The sequence below is a fragment of the Atheta coriaria genome, unplaced genomic scaffold (assembly GCF_025399875.1).
Source record: "Atheta coriaria isolate IRGN ID8LTWV9N9 unplaced genomic scaffold, Caltech_Dcor_3.1 hic_scaffold_3_pilon, whole genome shotgun sequence".
In the NCBI taxonomy this organism is placed as follows: Eukaryota; Metazoa; Arthropoda; class Insecta; order Coleoptera; family Staphylinidae; genus Dalotia; species Dalotia coriaria.
Genome location: NW_027045445.1, coordinates 11,566,521 through 11,586,576, shown reverse-complemented (window position 1 = coordinate 11,586,576; position 20,056 = coordinate 11,566,521). Strand labels below are relative to the sequence as shown.

The 20,056-nt window shown below is 34.9% G+C and overlaps 5 protein-coding genes across 5 annotated transcripts; 3 read left to right on the top strand and 2 right to left on the bottom strand.

The window, feature by feature from the left end:
• The first annotated feature begins 87 nt into the window (after nt 1-87).
• LOC135804390 (uncharacterized) lies at nt 88-6,518 on the top strand. Its single transcript, XM_065318257.1, has 4 exons — nt 88-639; nt 695-2,080; nt 2,136-3,269; nt 3,336-6,518. Exons 1-4 carry the CDS (start codon nt 145-147, stop codon nt 6,381-6,383), a joined length of 6,063 nt encoding a protein of 2,020 aa, XP_065174329.1. The 5' UTR covers nt 88-144; the 3' UTR covers nt 6,384-6,518.
• Ctu1 (Cytosolic thiouridylase subunit 1) lies at nt 6,469-7,951 on the bottom strand. The gene is made up of 3 exons (XM_065318258.1): nt 7,662-7,951; nt 6,857-7,601; nt 6,469-6,797 (listed from the first exon to the last, which is right to left on the bottom strand). Exons 1-3 carry the CDS (start codon nt 7,704-7,706, stop codon nt 6,520-6,522), a joined length of 1,068 nt encoding a protein of 355 aa, XP_065174330.1. The 5' UTR covers nt 7,707-7,951; the 3' UTR covers nt 6,469-6,519.
• An 884-nt stretch (nt 7,952-8,835) lies between these two features.
• On the top strand, nt 8,836-11,465 carry LOC135789506 (facilitated trehalose transporter Tret1-like). Its single transcript, XM_065299363.1, has 2 exons — nt 8,836-9,657; nt 9,755-11,465. Exons 1-2 carry the CDS (start codon nt 9,603-9,605, stop codon nt 11,074-11,076), a joined length of 1,377 nt encoding a protein of 458 aa, XP_065155435.1. The 5' UTR covers nt 8,836-9,602; the 3' UTR covers nt 11,077-11,465.
• A 3,584-nt stretch (nt 11,466-15,049) lies between these two features.
• gl (glass) lies at nt 15,050-18,353 on the top strand. Its single transcript, XM_065299362.1, has 4 exons — nt 15,050-15,585; nt 16,461-16,854; nt 16,919-17,288; nt 17,351-18,353. Exons 2-4 carry the CDS (start codon nt 16,538-16,540, stop codon nt 18,071-18,073), a joined length of 1,410 nt encoding a protein of 469 aa, XP_065155434.1. The 5' UTR covers nt 15,050-15,585; nt 16,461-16,537; the 3' UTR covers nt 18,074-18,353.
• A 120-nt stretch (nt 18,354-18,473) lies between these two features.
• LOC135803795 (facilitated trehalose transporter Tret1-like) lies at nt 18,474-19,873 on the bottom strand. The gene is made up of 2 exons (XM_065317489.1): nt 19,804-19,873; nt 18,474-19,747 (listed from the first exon to the last, which is right to left on the bottom strand). The coding sequence occupies exons 1-2, from the start codon at nt 19,871-19,873 to the stop codon at nt 18,474-18,476; spliced, it is 1,344 nt and encodes a 447-aa protein (XP_065173561.1).
• Between the last annotated feature and the right edge of the window lie 183 nt (nt 19,874-20,056).

Sequence of the window (20,056 nt, the reverse complement as noted above, 5' to 3'; positions counted from 1 at the left end):
AACTTTAATATTATGTATTAAATGTTTTGTTAAAAACAAACGAAATAAATATTATTAAAAATAATCAATATACCTATCTAAAACAAATAATTATTATCAAACTGTCATAGTATTCATTAAGCTACGCAGCAATAATTTTTCAACATGTCTACGGATAATATAAAAGAGAAAATAACACAATGTGTCGACGATATTGTATTAATAGACAAGATAACTTACACATACGACAGAACATGGAAGGACATTATCTTTTTACCATACACAGGCCTTGTGAAGATTATATTTATTTTGGACTTGATTGCATCCATTCATATCTATTTGTTTCTGCTATGTTTTGATCCGCTGCTCGAAACAACCAGTTTTATCTATATGGCTGCTGTTATCGTGGACGTCGTGTATTCCGTTCACACCGGAATGCTGTTTGCGCATAAAATTATGAGGAATCATCGAAGAAGACGGATTTATCGTTCTGTGAATTGGATGCTTATATGTATAGATATATTTTCAATATTGCCCTTTCAATATATTCACTTTTTTGTGCAATATTTTGAATGGGTGTCGCGATATGGCTACACTTTCATGATGTATACTTATCTGATCAAATTGGTGCGCATTATAAGAATTATTTTCAAGTATATGGTAAGTTAACACTAAAACAAAAAATATGCATTTTAAGGTTATGTTTATTTCGCAGGAATATAATAATTCTCCTGGTATTGATAACAAAATGGTGGTAACAGTTTTCCATTTGATTCTGACAAGTATTTTTGTACATATTATCGTTATGTGTTATTATGTGATGGCTTGCCTGGAATGTCACAATGATAACATAACCAAGTATATATCCTACATTACTTTTGACAGTCAACTGGATGAATCATGGCTTATAATACTTTACACTTATGTGCATTTATTAATGATGCATAATTATTGGGGTCTTCTTTCAAACGAGTCTTATTATGAGCATTTACTCGCCATTTTAACGTTGGCAACTGGTCTTTTTATGCGGTATATTTTTATGATGGGCAATTTAATCACGTATTACATTCGAGGACTGCGGTACATGTTTTGGTACAAGCAGGAGCACGCCTGGACTAATCACCTGATGAGACTTTTGCAATTCGATGAAGTTTTAATCGAGAAAGTTAATGAATATTACAAAACTATCTGGAGCGAGTATAAAGGAGTTAATTCTCCTCCGAAAATATTTAAAATGTTACCTTCGACTCTACAAAGGGAAGTTTTGACTGATATTTATTGGGATGCTATTATGCACACGCATCTTTTTGCTAACTTCAGCCAAGCTGTACGCAGAGAAATTGCATCTGTAATGACAACTGAGATACGAATGCCTGGTGAAATAATATTCACCACTGGTTTACTAAAATCTAAACTGATTTATATCGTGAGTGGAATTGTGGAGTTAATGGCAACTGAAAACTCAGGTGCACCAATTATGTCTTTTAAAAGCGGAACTGTCCTTGCACCAACTTCATGCGTAATGCCAACAATATCAAACGGGACATTTGTTTGTAGTACCACGTGTCACATACACGTTTTGAAATTTACAAGAATTCATGAATTGTATAGAAACAAAGCTGGTATTCGTAAAGAAATCATGAACTCTGTTAAAGAACGCATAAGATTTGCAAAAATCAAACGACTCTACTTGATTAATTCAGGTGCAAACGTGGAAATGTCTCATGTGGGTTGGATAAAACAACAATGGAGGGCGATTGCCCTAAGTGAAACTGAAGCTAAATACGAAACTGATCGTGATTTGTACAATGAATGTTACTCATCACGATTCTTGGATTTGTTGGTTTTAAGTGGTGGACATGATTTGCAAAAGGATGTTATTTGTTTGAGGAATAGCTGCCCACTGATCATGAAAGAAGATTCCAGTTTTCGAAGGTTCTTACATTATGTTAACTTGATTGCTATTGCAATGCAGTTTTTGATTACTGCAAAATGTATTGCGTTTGATAAACAAATCAGCTCGCAATTGATGCCACTGCTGTTGATTTTGGACTTGCTTTATTTCTTGGATCTCTATGTGCAGCTTACTACAATGCCAAAAGTAAGGGTAGAATGCTTTCCGTTTACTACTATACTATTAAAATGATGTATCTTAGGGGTTTTCAAGTAATAAGCCAGTGGATACAATGTTACATCGAGCTCGTCAAGTGCTCTTCATTCTTGATGTAATCGCTACAGTTCCTTATGATTACTTCTCCACTGCTTTTCTATTATCTGAACAAGTCGCTGCATGTCTACGAGCTCCACGTTTTCTGAAGTTATACAAACTGGTACAACACTTTCAACAAGTTGAGTTCAAAGTGCACATTGGCAGTTTGTACTTTACTAAATTTGCTAAGTTTATGGTCCTTCATGGAGTATTCATTATGATATTTGTGTGTATTTCGTATATTATCAACTGTTATGATGGACAATGCAATCATTCATGGTTGGAATGGAGTCGTAACCTTAACAAACTGATAACAGGCGTTGAATATGAACACGACGATTATGCGGAAACATTTCATCATTTGATATCTGTATACTTAGGATTGAAAATAAGCAACAAAATGGAAATCAACTTATATGAACTAGTTCTTAGTGCTTTGATCGCTACAGTTGGTTTCTACGTTGCTACATATTGTTTTATTCAATTGACAGCTGTTGTAAGCCTGCTACAGGAATTCACTCATCATTTTCTTTTGGACATGGACATCCTAAATGAAATAACCGACCGAAAAGATTTATTGCATCTCAAAGCTAAAATAATAAACTTTGCGGATGTACAATGGAATTTGAACAAGAATCAAACACTGAAAAATATTTACACTATAATGGGACAAGAATCAATTTATCTACGAAAAATTGTCACAAGAGAGTATGTTATGAAAGCTTTTCGAAACACTACACTTTTCAAAGACGCAGATCCGAGATATCTGCGACAATTGGCGTATAACTCAAGTTTGCTGGTAGTTCCAGAAAGACATATGATTTACGATTCGAAATTTAAGATTTATTATCTGTATTTGATTGTGGAAGGAAATTGTTTGTACAGGTCTTTGTTACCATGTGACTTTGACAAGGCCATCGAGAAGGTCATGGAGAAAAATAACTGCTTTCCTGTGGTAAGCGTTTTTGAAGAATTGCCTCCATTGGTCAGAGTTACAACTTTAACAACCGTAATATTACTATGCATTCCCTACCTGGTGATTAAACAACTTTTGCGTGCTTTTCCATTGGAAGGATCAATTGTAAGTAAACCAATTAAATTTAGTAGAAAATTATATGTTAAAACTTTCACAATTTATCTCCGTCAGATGAAGCGAGCTTGTGAAATACACAAAGAAGACAACGAAGCAATTTTAAGAAAGACCCCACCTGTAACACCCAGTTTAGAAATTCAAAAGAAGTCCAACAGGGTTCCAACCTTTACATACTCAACGGAACACTCTTGCCGAAATGTTTCCTTCTACTATGGTCTTACTAAAATTGATAAGTTTTTCCGCCGCTTGGTTTTCACTACATACGATCCCAATTCAAACGCCTACCTTGGATACGAGATCTTTCGCTCTATTTTTATTATTCTTGAAGTCGCCCTTGTACTGTTCTCAGTAATGTCTGGAGTTTACAGTTGCATGGTTGGAGCATGCGGCGCACTCCTCACTTTTTTCTGGTTTTTGGGTCTACTTGATATTTACGTTCGTGGCCACGTGCAATACTATAACGAATCTGGTATCAAAGTGACTAAATTATCAAGAACATTCAAACACTATGTGGAAACCTCATTCCCTACTGATTTGATGGCAACATTTCCATATCAAACTCTAGGAATTGTTGGATTGTTCCATAGTAATCCCATGCGAGCTTATTTGGTAATGTTGATTATTGTCAGAAGTTTGGCACTCTATAGACCAGCAAAACTCTTTGTTTATATTAAAAACAGTGTCAATCCAAAATATCAGATTTACTACGTGGTGACTGGAGCGATCATCATTGGAATGTATTTCTACGCAACCACAACTCATCTCTACTTGATCTTTACCTGTGATACAACAAAGGACACTTTTGACGTTAATGAGTATAGCTGGATCAATATGTATACTTCATTGGAGTATATGAAAGAAAACTACATGTATCTCATTATCTACTATGTAGTGTCTAGCATGACCATAACATACACCTATTCATCCTTCAGTTTCTATGAAAATATTCAACAACTCTTGATAGTTTTGTATATTTTTATCATGAAGATGTTCTTTATGACATATGTGCTAGGTTGTGAGTCACATGGAAATATCAGAACAGCCAAACATCAAGATGCCATTAGAGATTATTTGGGTTTTACATCAAGAAAGATTATTTCCAACGCAGTCAAAAATGAGATGATTGAGCATGTTGGGAACTATTGGAAGAAAAGTAATGGAGCTAGTCCGAAACAAATTTTTGAAAATTTCTCACCGTTCATGAAGGAGGAAATCTTTTTAAGTTTATATAAAGATGCTTTAATGATGTCCTACTTTTTTAACAGTTTAGAAGAATCTCTTTATCGCTTAATGGTTACTAACCTAGACGAAATGTACTTCAAGAAAGATGCTGATATCATAAGAACTAACGATGTGCAAGATTATTTATATATTGTCGAAAGTGGTCATGTTAATGTATATATTGCTGATTTATACCTGTGTACCTTACGCACTGGAGGTATTTTTGGTTGTTTCCATCCTCGTGGGAAAATGAGACAGACTATTAGAGTGACTGCATCGGTCCATGTGAAAATTTTATGTATGAAAACAAGTTACCTGTATGAAATCGCAGGAATTTACACAATGGTGAGAACAAGAATACATAATGTTTTTGTCCAACAGCGGGAGTATATAAAAGAGATGACTAACGTGTTCCGACTAGTGGGAGATGAACCCGCTTCCATCAGCACTAATAAAACTGGTACTACTAAAACACGCAACACCAAAGCAACCTGGTTCTACTTAACAGTCTACGAAGGAAATATTTTTATCAAAATCTGGAACTACATAACTAACGTACACATTGTCGCTATTTCATCAACATATTGCTTGTACGTGCTTGCTGTGGACCCGGACATTAATTGTCTGTGGATGTGGATCTTATTGGATATATTTTTCTTGGCACAAATTTACATTAGAAGTCACACCGCTTACACTGACTTGGATACTGGTGTAACTATCTCTAGCTTCGATGCAATCGCTGTGAAGTATATCAAATCAATCAAATTTTACGTAGATATCATCAGCATTATACCCTTGTATGCGTTGGGTTATATTTTCAACGTAAACAGACGGTCGGCATTCCTTGGAAACAAATTCATCCGAGTTTGTAACCTATACACTTATTATAATTCGTATGTTGTGAGAAAAAATGTTCCACGGCATCTTCAATGGACTTTCCTCATTTATAACACATTGTTCTTGTTGCAAGTTGTCTTTGACATATGGTACACCGTTTCTGACTACTCAGAAGACATCAAAACCGTCAAATGTTACCTGAGAGTGTTTTCTGTATACACCTCAACTGGACTCATTGAACCTGAGTTCAAATCTGAGATACAACTCATGGTAAACTTGATTCTCATCTATGTGGCTCAATCTTTATTGATTTACATGTTGATTGTCATCACGCGACTGTTGATTGACTATAATTATACTGTTTCTATATTTACAATCAGTGTAAAGCTGTTGATGACGCATTGCACGAATGAACTCCTTTCCAAACCCTTAGCGGATAAAATTTTTGAATATTTAACCTATTTGTATCGCTATCACAATGGCAGACAGGATCCGATTCTGTTTCAAATGGCTCCTCCGTATATTTTACAAGATCACAAGGCGGCAATGTATGCTGGAATTATTGAAGCACATTTCCCGTTTTCTAAATGTCATATCGATTTTATGCGACAATTGTTTCAAATAGTAGAAGTTGGAATATATCTTCCTGGAGATATGATTGTAGAAGTTGGAGATTGTAATAGCACAATGTATTTTATTGAAGATGGGGAAGTCATTGGCATTGAAGAGATTGATGGAACACTAACTTGTAAAGTGATTAAAGATGGTGTCTTCGGAAAGAAACAAGGATTGTCTAATGTGGAACATACGACGACGTATAGAGCGTTGACTATTTGTTCTGTTATTGCTGTTTGCAAGCATAAGTGGGGACATCTATTGGAGTTTTTTCCAGCAACAAATGAAATTATTGATGAAGCAATTGCAATAGAAAATGCTCTAGACGCGAAGCGTACAAAATCAAAGCCAAGAGAAAAGCATTATGATAATCTTGTTGAAAATATCTTTGGCGATTCTGAAACGTCTTTGAGCACAATTAGAGAGTAAAGATGAGACTCATTTCTCTCAAGTCTATTAATAAGTGACGACTGATATGTTGACGTTAAAATTAAAAAAAATCGATATTCTGCGATTATTGTAATCTTAATCATCTTTATTAAGATTAATAAAGAATTAAATATTTTTATTTATTTTGGCAACTGCCATTTTTTGAACAGCATTGTCTAGTATCACATGTATTTGCAGAATTAACTGTATCCCCATCTACTTTAACTCCAACGTTAGCTTCAAGCATCTTCTTAGCACGACTGGACTTACCAATTCCTAATCTTGGAAGACCACGATTCAAACCTTCCAATAATACACAAGCTTTGCAAATGTTCTGTGATGATCCATAACCACATCGTTCGCATTTAGTCAATTTCGGCAACGAAGCTGTTTCTGCTACACTTAAGGATTCACCTAATACAAAATAATACTAACAATTTATCAGATCCAATTAATAGTTGCTGAATAAATACCTGATTGTATAATATTCATAATAACAGCTGGATCCATCTTCTCTAAATCTTTTAATAAAACCCTTGCATGTCCTCTGTACGCATTCGGTGCAAAAATACACTCAGTAGAAAAATAAACCAACTTTTGAAAGTAGGCATACATTACTATTTCTTTTTCATATGTGTATTTAAGTGGTTTAACTCTTGGGATTCCATCACCACTATCAGTTATTATGGATGTACACCTCTTCAATCGGGCCAAATCGCCGCGCAATATATTCATCAGGACAGTCTCAGCAATATCATCAGCATTATGACCAGTTGCCAAGTAATTAACAGCTAATTGAATTGCACCTCTGTCTAATGCTTGCCTTCTAAAAACACCACAGAATGTGCAATTGTTCTTCTTACCAACAGCTGCTACTATTTCATCCATTGTCCAACCATACAAATCTTTATATGATAATATTTTTAAAGGCATTTCATAGTCATCTCTGTTTTGTTTGACAGTCTCAAGACTGTCATCTCTGTATCCAGTTATACCTTCATCAATTGATAATAAAACAAGATTTAATTTATAATTGTACTTGGTATTGAGTTTTTTTAGTACATAAGCTAACACTGTAGAATCTTTTCCTCCTGAGGCGGCAATTGCAACAGTGCTTCCAGGTGTAAACATATTTGATCGAGTAATTGTAAAGTGGATTTCATTTTCAAATGCTTGAAAAAAACATTCCTTACAGAGAGTGTCACCAGTTTTCGGCCTCTATAATATTTATTATATATTGTTAAAGTGGTTTTCATAAAGTTATTGAGTATAACTTACCTTTAATATTGCACTTCTTCCACATTTAGCTGTACAAGGCTTCATTTTAAACAAAATTTGTTGATTTGCTGCTTGTAACCTCAAAATTATATTTATTAAGAAAATATTTACACCACTTCTTTACACTTCTTTACACTTTTGTTTTAGAGTATAAAAGTTTGATAATATAAAAACCTTTGTGATAACATGAAAATAATTGTCCACAACATGCGATCAACTATAGATGCAAATAAGCACGTTGCATTTTAATATTTATTTAGAAAAGTGCATTGCAGCGCCATCTCTTGTATTTAATTGAAATTTGGTAAACAATGATTTTTGGGAAACGCGTGTATCACCGAACATGGGAATCATTTTCACATATCATTAATCGATTAATTGTATCCTGTTTGTGATTTTTCATTGCTAAATTAATTATATGCTAAAATTATTAATAATTTCGTGCCAATTTAATCGAAAATAATCTTCTTACATAACTAAAATAACAATACTATTAATTACAGCTTTACAAAAACTAGTTTTGGCTGTCCAAATTTAAATGTAGTTCATAACATCGTGTAAATTATAGTAGTCAAAAACAAAAACATATCGTTTAATTATCACAAAAAATGTGTTTACATTATCTATATTACAAACTAAATTTGATTATTGTTCAATCGCTGATTTAAGTTTAAAGATATCAATTTGTTTTGTAATGTTCGCGATTGTGATTATGTTGATCGTTGATATGATTGCGATTGTGTGTCACATAATGATAAATAATGATCGAACAAACAATTCCGTAATTCAGAATGATATGCGTCAACCGCATCAAATAACAATTGAATTCTCATCGTTTCCATCAATTGCATTCGAATAGATAAATCAAAAATGTTTGGGAAAAAAAATTTCCTAAACACTGGCGCAAATACTTCATCTATATCACTAACTTACTCATCAAAACATTTCAAACAACAATTTGTTCACAAATCAAAATATAAAACATTCTGATTGGGTCATAACAAAATAATGATGCAGCAAACTATGCAATGCAACTGGTAATGCGTGTGATAACAATGGAAATTGGTGCGAACACCGAAAGCAATAAATTACAATTACTTACCTACTCCTACCGTTACAACGCAAACGAATTTGCACTTTTTTCTCTCCGCACATTCTGTCGCTTGGCTTTGGCTAAGGCAGTTAATAAAGATTAAAAACGATTAAATTGTGCACACAGTTTTTGTTGAAGTTGTGTGGTGCGATTACGCATTTATTACTTAACTAAAATCGCTAAAATGTGTAACTTACAAGTGCTTTAATACCAAAAAGTGATTCAAACAACAAAATTCTTTAAAACAATAAAGCCAAAATCAAAACACTCTCAAGTAGTTTGTAGATATCAATGTAATTAAATATGAATTTAATTGATATTATTCCCATGTAAATAACATGTTGGATAACCAGCAAAAACCGTGATAGAAAAAAATGTTAACAACTTCATCCCACGTGCGAATTGTATGGAGTAGCACGTTCTCGTGAATGATTTGAGATTAGATTCCCGCACTCAACTGTTGCCCACGACAGCAAACGCATCGCTACTCTTAAAAATTGTACCCTAAGTGATAAATCTAGTTAAAGTCAAACCGGTTGTAATTTTCCTATTAAAAGCAAAGTGATATGCTTCAATTTATAAATATTAATATAAATAGTTGTGATATAATTATTCTTTAAAATATTAAAACATTTAAAAAGCGCATAGGAAATGATGAAATGGTGAAGTCATGATAATAATTTAATTCAAACAAAGTAAATTTCCAGTCTGGTGTGCGACGCTGATTTATTGCTTTAAATATGCTGAATGTGCTCAGGTTTTAGGCGGTATATTAAACAAGTGATAAGTGATTGTTAATCAAAGTAAAATTACGGTTGTAACCTTGAATTTAATACTCTGGCGTTAAGATGGCGTCAGACGGGATGAAAAAGAAGTTATATTTTTATTTTTGCATGGCTTGTGGTAAGTTTTTGTCCAACGGATTTATTACAGATCATAAAATGAGTTTATTAGCTCATTTTTTGTCAAGATATTAATTGATGCTTTTTTTTACTTCTAGCCATGATGTTGGGATTTGTCGCTGGCATGAACCTTTCATGGACCTCACCAGTGCTTCCTAAACTTGAGAAATCCAACTCGGATAATCCCCTGGGTACCCCAATCACAGATTCCGAGAATTCTTGGATTGCCGGACTGCTTTCTCTTGGCGCTACGTTTGGTCCATTCCTGGCGGCATTTGCATCTGAAAAAATCGGAAGAAAATGGTCGCTGATCATCATTGATGTGCCCTTCATCGTGTGCTTCCTTATTCTCGCATTTGGAGAAGCCGTTTGGTTGTATTTAGTGGCACGCTTCATCGTGGGTCTCTCCATTGGTGGCACCTTTACTGTTCTGCCAACATACATTGCTGAATTATCTCCTGACAGTTTACGTGGTACCATGGGTGGCATCATGACTACATTCATCGTTACTGGCGTTTTTATGTCATACGTAATTGGACCCTACATTTCCATATTATGGTTTAACATTGTTTGTGCTGCCATAGCAACTGGTTTTGCTGTGGTATTTTTCCTGTTTATGCCGGAAACTCCGCAATATTTGGTCTCGAATGGAAGAGAATCTGAAGCGAAGGAAATCTTAGCAAAATTGCGAGGTTCCAATGTTGGTAATCCAGATATCGATCAAGAATTCATGGCGGTTTGTGATATGATCAGAGAAAACTCTGGAGGATCGATTAAAGACTTGACTTCACGTGGAAATATGAAAGGTTTAATTGTTGCTGGATCTATGCTTGCGTTCCAGCAGTTTTCGGGAATTAATATTGTGCAGTTTTATGCACAGCAAATTTTTACCGATTCTGGATCTTCTGTTCCATCGGAGGTTTCACCTATGATTGTTGGTGGCGTGCAGGTTATTGCCAGTTTTGTTACCCCTATATTAGCTGATAAAGCTGGAAGGAAATTTTTATTTGTCCTGTCCGCAGCTGGCATGTTAATTTCAGAAGTACCACTTGGTGTTTTCTTTTATTTAAAAGATGATCATCAGAATGTTGATGACATTTTATGGTTGCCAGTGGCATGTTTAGTTGGGTATATTGCAATGTATAACTGTGGTATGGGTGCGTTGCCATGGACTGTCATGGCGGAGATATTTCCACCTAATATTAAAGGAATTGCTTCGTCGATTTCTGCTTCAATATGTTGGTTCCTTTCATTTTTGTTAACGTTTTTCTTTTCTGATATTTCGGCTGAAATTGGCATAGGTGGATCATTTTGGTTGTTTTCGGCATTTAATGCTTTGGCAATTGTTTTTGTCCTAACCTATGTACCGGAAACGAAAGGAAAGAGTCAGAAAGAGATACAACAAATGCTCGCCGGTTAGATAACCTTAAACAAATGTAAAAAAGGAGATTTTATTGTTGTTGATTTTTAATTAATGTTTATGGATATTTTATAATTCTAAGTTGTTATGAGTTTATATATTGTTTAAGATATTGATAATTGAAATAGAAATTTAAAAAAACTATCATGTGTTACTTTGTTTAATCAATTGAATCGATTGTTATCGATATAAGTATCAACAAATCTAAATTATTTGCTCATATCAATTAATGAATCATCATGATCAGCTCATAAAATACCTACTTAGATGATAAGAAGTAATATTTATCAATATTTTGTTTGATAGTCAACTGTATTGATATTGTATAGGAATAGTCATAAAAATATGTAAATTGTTAATATTGATTTATAAATCAATTCTAGTCTTAATCATTTGTTTTATTTATTTGTTATTGACAAGCATTATTCACCTTTTTTTTTTAAATTAACCTGTTCATCACTAATTTACGTGCTAATATTCATTCTTTATTCAAACTTGTTGACATTTAGTTCAACTATAAAGTTTAATTCAAGTTTAATAAAACTAATTTATTCAAATTTTGACAAAAATGTTTTGCGGCATACATTTCTTCAGACGATTATATTTTCACGCTTGTATATATTTTGGTAAGTTCATAATTTTAATATTTTTTTATTTTTCAATTATTTTGAATTTATCATAATTTTTTTTAGTAAATTTATTATCAATTGCATACGGAATTATCTTTACATCTCACTTCAACTGCTGCCTATTGGATATACCATCAAACAAATCAGTGACTATATGGTTGCATACCGTTATGCCACTGTCTGCCATCTTGTCTCCGTTTGTTTGCACATTTATTTCAAGTAAATTTGGCCGAAAACTCACGTTAATAATAATTTGTATACCATTATTAATATCGGAAGTAATAGAAGCGATTACCACTTGCACTACGCCACTGCAAACTCATATTATTGTGCGTGGAATGACAGGATTCTCTTTAGGTGGACTAACTTCTATTTTAACACTGTACATCAAAGAATTATTGACTTGTGCTGAGAAAACTTCATTGGATCAATCACAACGTGGATTTTTTGCACTCGGTGTTTTTATCAGTTATTTCGCAGAAAAATGCTTTCAAAACACAGTTATAATAAACATTATTGCTCTGGCAATAATTGCAGCATTTTTAATATTACTGGTTTGCTTTCTACCGGAAACGCCACCATTTTTAATAGCAAACAAAAAAGAATTAGATGGAAAAGATATTTTAATTAAGTTGAAGAATTCAACAATGGTTGATAACCATTTTCGAATATTATGTGATCAATACAAAAATATACCGTTTGCCAAAACATTTAAAAACATTATAACAAAATGGCGGAAGAAAATAGCACATAATTTATTTTTAATTGTTTTTAAAGAATTTTCGCCTGCAAGTATTATTTATTTATACGCCAAAGATATTTTCAGAATGATTGAATTAATGAACAATGTCATAACCTCAAAACTAATGTTTAAGGAAGTATCATGGCCGACATTTAAATGCACAACGTGTCAGTTGCTCACAGCCAATACAGAACTGATTATGCTTGGATTTATACAAGTCTTTAGTACTTTATTCATTCTTCGATTTTATAAACACATTATTGCGAATAACTGCCACAGAAAAACAGCTCGTAATACTATTATAGTGGTATCTTTTGTTTTGTTAATATTTGGTTTATTCCCAACCACAATTTATTTAAAGATTGTATCAGCTGATGTTAAAATGATCGAAACTTTTGAATTGAAAAAATTGAATCACGATTTCAAAATGGCGAACGGCCCGGTATTATCTGCTCTGTCACAAAACATCAAATGGACATCGTGGATACCACTTCTTAGTTTTGGAGTAATTTTAAGTTGTTACAATATGTTAAGTGTCTGTTTTATTGATATTTTCAAAGGCAACAAAAGAGATCAAGCAGAAAATAATTGGTTAGAGGAGATGTGGATGAATGCAGGTTATGATAGTTGGACATGGCTACTATGGCTTGGATTTTGTTTTGTTTTTAATGTTATCGGACAAGAAAATGTGTGGATTTTCTTTGCAACATGTTCTCTTGGTTATTTTCTATGTATATTTATATTTATTATTGTTATAACTGTAGATTAATTTGTTCACATTGTTGATTAAAATATAATCTGTACTTTATTTGATTAAAGTATTAATCTTTGTGATCTTTTTCGTTACGGGTTGTTACTGGTCGACTGATTATCCCTCAGAGTGATGTAACACTTTTAATTTCATCCTCAACTGATCCTCATAGATATAAATCTAGTGCTGGTGTACCGCCTGATTAAAACCACGTTAAGTAAATAAAGTTACGAGATATAATCATCCCCTCAATGATTGTATGATGTTTGACAACGTTAGGGGCGTGGAAAAGTAATGCACCCTATATTTATGTAAAGATCTTAATCACAGTGGTTAGTTTGCGGTTGTACTTTTCGATTGAAATTATATTTTGTTACACCGTGACACGTGTCAGTGGGTGGCCGAGATGGCAAAGATACATTGATGTTTGCACGTGTAAAACACGTGTTACGACTTTATTACTAATCTGGTGTAATACATTGATGTAGAGTACTAATTGTTTTGATAATACGTTAAGTAATCAAAATATATCGTAACGTAAAAATGTATACATTGATTTTACTTAAACTTAAACTAAAACTTTGTTTTATTTTTAGGTTATGTAAAGCTCATGAGAATATTGTATGTACCTATAGCTTCAGGGAGGTCTTGTCCTGTCGCCCAATCATCCTTAATGCCTAACATCATCCGATATTCGCGTGTACACTACTAAAATGCGCATATAATAAAAAAAAACCTTTTATTTTTTTTTTATTTTTCAGGTTATACTCTTGACTTCTTGAGCACAAGAAGTGAATGAATGAATGTTCGGTATTCGACGTTCGTCGGCATAGTGGTGGTATAGGATTATCGGGACTTGCAGTTCATTGCACACTCGACGCGATCCATTCCATCTCGTTTCACTTCGCAATGAACACTGCGCATACACTACACCCTATTAATACCGAAAAAAAAGTCACTAGTAAGACACGCAGGATATATCGTATCATATTGTTTAAAATGTGAACTGTGAACGCAGTGTTCATCCGTTCATTCAATACTTAAATACCACAGCGACGGGAGGACAAAAAGAAGAGTATTAAATTATTTAGTCAGGTGGCTGGCGGTGATGACTTGGAGTGCCTTGGATCACACGTGTGTAATCATTCGATCAAAGTGAATAAAACACGATCAATGAACACGATACAACATATACCTACATTTAGAAATCATATTCATTGAAAGCAATGAGTATTATTGGTTGCATAACTTTAGGCGTAACATTTATGGTTAAGTAAAACAGTTTAATTAAAATTGCCTAATATTTAAACATAAAATCATAAAAATTAATACATTTAAAAAAATGTCTGCAAATTCAAAAAAAAAAAAATTCTGCTTCAACGTATTTTTGGAACTAATTCGTGAATTAACTAATTAATATCAGTTTTCTAAATATATTCAGATGTTCTAAATGTTTTTTCTATGTCCACAATAGTTGTAACACAATGTTTACCTTTGCACGTTTGAATAAACACTCAACCATCAAATTAGTCGCGTTTAGTATTCACTCCTAGGATTGATACTTGATAGATAATAGAGGGGATGATTCCACACTCTCGCACAGTGTTCACCGCTCACATATTCATCGGGTATCGAATTACAATTTGTTCCTGCTGGTGTGTGTGTGTGCGGGGTGCAAGCAAAAAGAAACGCAACCAACGAGGACCGCATTACATTAGCATTCGCACACATACACACACAAGATGGACACGATCGGTTGTTCGTCAAGCACTACCCGAGTGGCCGCCAATCAGTCCATCAGTCGTGACGATAGTGGTTAAACGTCAACTCGAATCTATTAAACGCATTTTGTTTTAATTAACACGTATAACTATAAAAATGTATTTTTTTACTAATTAATGTGTTTGAATATGTGTAATTTATTTGAATAATAATTTTTAAAAATTTTGTGTGTTGAGTGTTAGACGCCATTTTGGATAAATGTGTTTTTAACGAATTGTTAAGTTTAATGTCACTAAATAATGTTTTTAATGAAAATTGTGGATGAAAATGCGCGAACATCACGCTGTCGATGTTTATGTGACGTGCTTCATTCGTGTTCGTGGAAAACTTGTGGGTTTTCTTTAATTTTGTCCGCGCACCCTCCGCGCGCCTTTTTCTTTTGATTCTGTGCTCGTCAACACATTAAATACGAACATTTTTCTATTAGGATTTAGAAAATCATACAGTGTGTAATTAATTAACAACTATTTTAATTAAATAAATAATTTATGAAGTGGTAAACATGATAAAGTGCAGTGGAAAACAATTTAATTGCGTTTGGAAGTGCAGAAACTATCAAAAAGAACATTTAATGTTTAAATTAACATCATCCATATAATTATCAAGTAAGTAATTGTTTATAAGTTAGTAATATTTGATTTTGTTAGGAATTTATATAAAATTTTATTCGTTTTGATTGTATTTCACCGATTTGCTGTATTTTGATCTGAAACTCTGTTGTTCAATGTGAGATGTTCTCGAAAACAAAACGTTGAACAGTGCCGGTAGCGTGGTTGTACGGTAACTTTATAAGGTGGGGGTGGCAATGCTTGTGAGTGCCTAACGACCGCCGCTGATCGTCATGGCGACGAGCGTGAGCACCCCGCTTAACCGACAAAAAGACATTTGTATGGCTGCCCGCCAGCGAATCCCGGAGCTCGGTGTGCTATACGCTGACGCACCACCCCTAAAATAACATCCCCTAATGCTGGCCTTGCGTGTGGGTACTTTACCTGCCTTTATCAACGCTCATTTATTAACAAAAAATTAGATTATTTAATTATAAAATAAATCAGTTGCATATTTGAAATGAGTTACATTAATAGGTAGATAAATGTAACAGAAGATAATATTTTGTAGTTAGGTTTTAACTGTCACGGAAAAGAAAAGACAAAATAAAATAGTATTTGCAGAGAAAGTTTTGCGTTTAAATCTTTTTTGAATCCAATTTTTAATAATTTGGGGTGCAACTATTTCATAAAGTCGATTTTTAAGGCATTTTATTATAGCAAAATTAATTAATTTTTAGAGATTGCTTTCGCCAAATTAAAATTAAAATGTCTGCTATAAAAATGTGTAGAAAAAAGTTATTTCTTTAAAAGTCAATAAAGACATTCGTTTTTTTTTTCTGTTTTCACTGTTTTCTTCGTTAAATTGACTACAATTGAATGTTCTTCTTTATTTTATACCCATATTAGTTACGTTTATATTTGTTCCGCAGGTGTATTGCACGGCACGTGTCTGCGCAGGGCGGTGGGTTGTTCCTGTTCTCCTCGAAGAGAGCGAGACAGCCTCACGATGGACCCGTCGACAAGCTACGTGCCGAACAACCCGCAGTTTGGGGTGCAGCTCGAGTGCAACTGGAGCGCCACACTCCCCGCGTTGCAGACGGTGCAAACTTTACCAGCGACGGCGGTGCCTGCCGCCTCCTGTGCCAACCCACAAAACGATCTTTCGGCCATTTCTACTAATTCCGGCGGATTGTTAGTGCCACAGGACGAGCTCACCACTTGCTGGACTGAGGACATGGGTTCTTTCACATTACCTTTGGATTTGGAACCGTTACCTTCGTTGTTTCCGTTTTCGCCATGTTCTGGAAATTCTAATTCATACAAGTAAGCAAAAATATTAGTTAAAACGCTTAGATTTAAATATTTGTTTATTTGTATTTGTATAAAGACAAGACCTGGGAAACTTGGGTCTATCACATCACAGTCACAACCATCCACATAATCAACAAGTTTTTTCACTTCGTGGAGACACAAAACAACCCGCTGAAGTGGCGGATGTTTTACTTTCATTGAAACACGCTGTGGTTCATCCTGGGCAAGAGACGCACCCGCCGACAAAGTGCGAGAACCAACAACACTTGTATCACCCACAGGTCTTGCTTTCCCCAGGCGGGTATGCTTCAGGGATCTGTGATCAGAACTTTAACGCTCAGCCGCCACCTATGTTCCCTTCAATGTCTGTAAATGTTTCTATGAACATGACTATGCACGGGTATCATCCTAGTAATTATCCTTCAACAGAATTGGCATATCCACAGGTAATTATTAAAAAATAACCTTTAGTATTGTAATTAATGCTGAAATAACTTGTATTTTTCAGGTTCAATGGAATCCGAGTCCACAAGTCTCAACCCCAATGAATTACCAATCTGGTCTACTAAGCCCTGGATACACTGGTGCAACCTATTCTTTTACCGCAGACTTCCGGCCCCCGCCAACACAAAACGATCCATCTCCAACATTCAAACCATTTCCTGCAACCCAAACGACGCCATCAACGCGTCGAAAAGCATCACTTTCCTCTCATCCGACATTTTATGAATCAAACACTACTCCTACTGGGGTTGGTGAATGTGGAAATGGTGACCTGCTTGATGCAGCTGCTAAACCAAACGTATGTCGTATCTGCGGTAAGTCCTACGCCCGCCCCAGCACGCTCAAGACCCATTTGCGTACGCACAGCGGTGAAAAACCTTACCGTTGTGTGGATTGCAACAAGTCCTTCTCGCAGGCAGCGAATTTAACCGCACACGTGCGCACGCACAGCGGTGAGAAACCTTTCCGGTGTCCGGTGTGTGACCGCCGCTTTTCGCAGTCCTCGTCGGTAACGACGCACATGCGCACGCACAGCGGCGAGCGTCCTTATCGCTGCCGCCTCTGTCGCAAGGCATTCTCCGACAGCAGTACCCTCACAAAACATCTGCGCATTCATTCCGGTGAGAAACCCTATGAGTGCAAATTGTGTTTGCTACGTTTCTCACAAAGCGGTAACCTCAATAGACACATGCGTGTGCATGGCAACAATGGAATGATGCCGCCATGACACTTTGTTTTCCCCGGGTACCGGAAGGCCTAACTTTCTGACTCTGTACAGGACTCTATTTTGAGAGCAAACTAATTTTTAAATCAATTTAAACAAATAAATGTCTTGTTTTTCGGTACCAAATCTTCAAATTAATTGAAACAACGAATTTATTATTATATAAACTAATATTGAAACACCTGGTGTCTAAAAATATATAAATGTATGAAATCTAGTCATTTATAGGAAAATGAATGACAATTAAGACGAAAACAAAAGTTAAATTTAATTTTTAATAATCAACTAGTCACTATTTATTGCTATAAGTAACAATTTGTATATAAATATAATTTGATTTCATAGCTATGTAAATATAAACAACAATAAATTATTTTATTTTAACATTTTCAGTTTGTTTATCTTAAAGAAAACTAGCTTGTATTTGTTCGCTGGTTTTACCTCTAGTTTCAGGCACTTTTGTGTATGTAAATATCACTGCAGCGACGTTAAACGCCCCAAAAAGTGCAAACGTATAACCCTCTCCGAAGGACGAGCATAAAACAGGAAATACTGAAGTGACTCCAAACACTAACAACCAATTAAAAGTTGTTGCTACTGAACATCCAACTGATTTAAATTCAGGACTAAAAATTTCACCCAACATTAGCCATGGTAATGGACCATAACCTGCACAATATGTCAAAAAGAACAACACTAATGAAACAAGTGGCAGGACTCCTGGTAAAAGAGGCTTTGTGATGAAGTACGCTGCAAGGAGAAGCAAACTTAGTCCCATACCTATTGATGAAACTAGTAGATACAATCGACGGTTGAATTTTTCAATCATGGCGGCGGAAATTACCGAAATGACTAGTTGTGCACCGGTTACAATGACTGTACTGACGTTTGGAGACAGCGCACTACCTGCAGCTGAGAAAATGCCACCAGTGTAGAATATAACAGCATTTACTCCACTTAGTTGTTGAAAGGACACTAAACCTAGACCAACAATGAGGGCTTTAACATTGTTTCTCTTTGACAATTGTTGCCATAATGATAAAGTTCCAGTTTCGTGGTCAAGTGAAGAATCGTCGTTGTCCAAATCAATACCCGGAATAAATAACAACGCAACAAAGTATGCTCCTGGTAAAGCAATCATGTAGTATGATAGATCCGCCCATGGAACACATCCGCCCACGAGATTAACTAATAAAATACCAAAACAAAAAGACACTTGGAAGAAACTTCCGAGGATTCCACGGATAGAAACACTTGCAATTGAGCTGACGTAAATTGGTACACACACGCATACTGCACCTGTGGCAACACCACCAACAAAACGGCCCAAGAGAATCGTTTCGAGGGAATGATGTATTGTTCCTCCCCAGCCGATAACAAATAGAGCGGCAATTATAAGGAATTCTTTTTTGATACCGATTTGTTTCGCTATGTAACCGGCTGGTAAAGCACCCAAAACAGCTCCAATTGCGAGTATGGAGCCAATCAATCCACCCTCACTGTCGGACACTAAGAAGTTATCAGTTAATATTGGTGTAGTCACTGAAGAAGTAGTGTTTGCTAAAGCGGTATTAATTCCAGAGGTACTTGTGTGGTTGTTTGTTGATTTAGTGATGTGTGGAAGGACTGATGATGTCCAGGCAAGAACGGTGCCAGCACAGACACAACCAAAAGATACTTTTGAAAGAAAATAAAATATAACAGCATTTCAAACGTATTGCAAATTTACTCACCAATAATGCTAACAATGTATTGTTTGCTAATTGTCATTTGAACTGAACGATTAATATGTTTTGTCGCCATTTTCTCATTCAAAAAGTTATTTAACCGTTCTTCAGATGGCATCTTTTTCATCTATCTCAAAGCTTAAAACTCTTTAGATCTGATCTAAAAAGCTTTCTTAGTATGTACTGGAATTTCTTGCCTTGTGGCAGCCATTTATAACTACTGTATTTTTAATCTTTTACATCTTATCAGAACAACTAG

Excerpts from the sequence above, each read along its gene's own strand:
- Ctu1 (XM_065318258.1), bottom strand. The coding sequence starts at position 7,706 with ATGAAGCCTTGTACAGCTAAATGTGGAAGAAGTGCAATATTAAAG. Across the intron at positions 7,602-7,661 it reads GAAGAAGTGCAATATTAAAG|AGGCCGAAAACTGGTGACAC; the intron begins GTAAGTTATACT and ends TAAATATTATAG. Across the intron at positions 6,798-6,856 it reads TATGAATATTATACAATCAG|GTGAATCCTTAAGTGTAGCA; the intron begins GTATTTATTCAG and ends ATTTTGTATTAG.
- LOC135789506 (XM_065299363.1), top strand. The coding sequence starts at position 9,603 with ATGGCGTCAGACGGGATGAAAAAGAAGTTATATTTTTATTTTTGCATG. Across the intron at positions 9,658-9,754 it reads TTATTTTTGCATGGCTTGTG|CCATGATGTTGGGATTTGTC; the intron begins GTAAGTTTTTGT and ends TTTTACTTCTAG.
- LOC135804390 (XM_065318257.1), top strand. The coding sequence starts at position 145 with ATGTCTACGGATAATATAAAAGAGAAAATAACACAATGTGTCGACGAT. Across the intron at positions 640-694 it reads GAATTATTTTCAAGTATATG|GAATATAATAATTCTCCTGG; the intron begins GTAAGTTAACAC and ends TTTATTTCGCAG. Across the intron at positions 2,081-2,135 it reads AGCTTACTACAATGCCAAAA|GGGTTTTCAAGTAATAAGCC; the intron begins GTAAGGGTAGAA and ends GATGTATCTTAG.
- gl (XM_065299362.1), top strand. The coding sequence starts at position 16,538 with ATGGACCCGTCGACAAGCTACGTGCCGAACAACCCGCAGTTTGGGGTG. Across the intron at positions 16,855-16,918 it reads GGAAATTCTAATTCATACAA|ACAAGACCTGGGAAACTTGG; the intron begins GTAAGCAAAAAT and ends ATTTGTATAAAG. Across the intron at positions 17,289-17,350 it reads CAGAATTGGCATATCCACAG|GTTCAATGGAATCCGAGTCC; the intron begins GTAATTATTAAA and ends TGTATTTTTCAG.
- LOC135803795 (XM_065317489.1), bottom strand. The coding sequence starts at position 19,873 with ATGGCGACAAAACATATTAATCGTTCAGTTCAAATGACAATTAGCAAA. Across the intron at positions 19,748-19,803 it reads ATACATTGTTAGCATTATTG|TATCTTTTGGTTGTGTCTGT; the intron begins GTGAGTAAATTT and ends TTCTTTCAAAAG.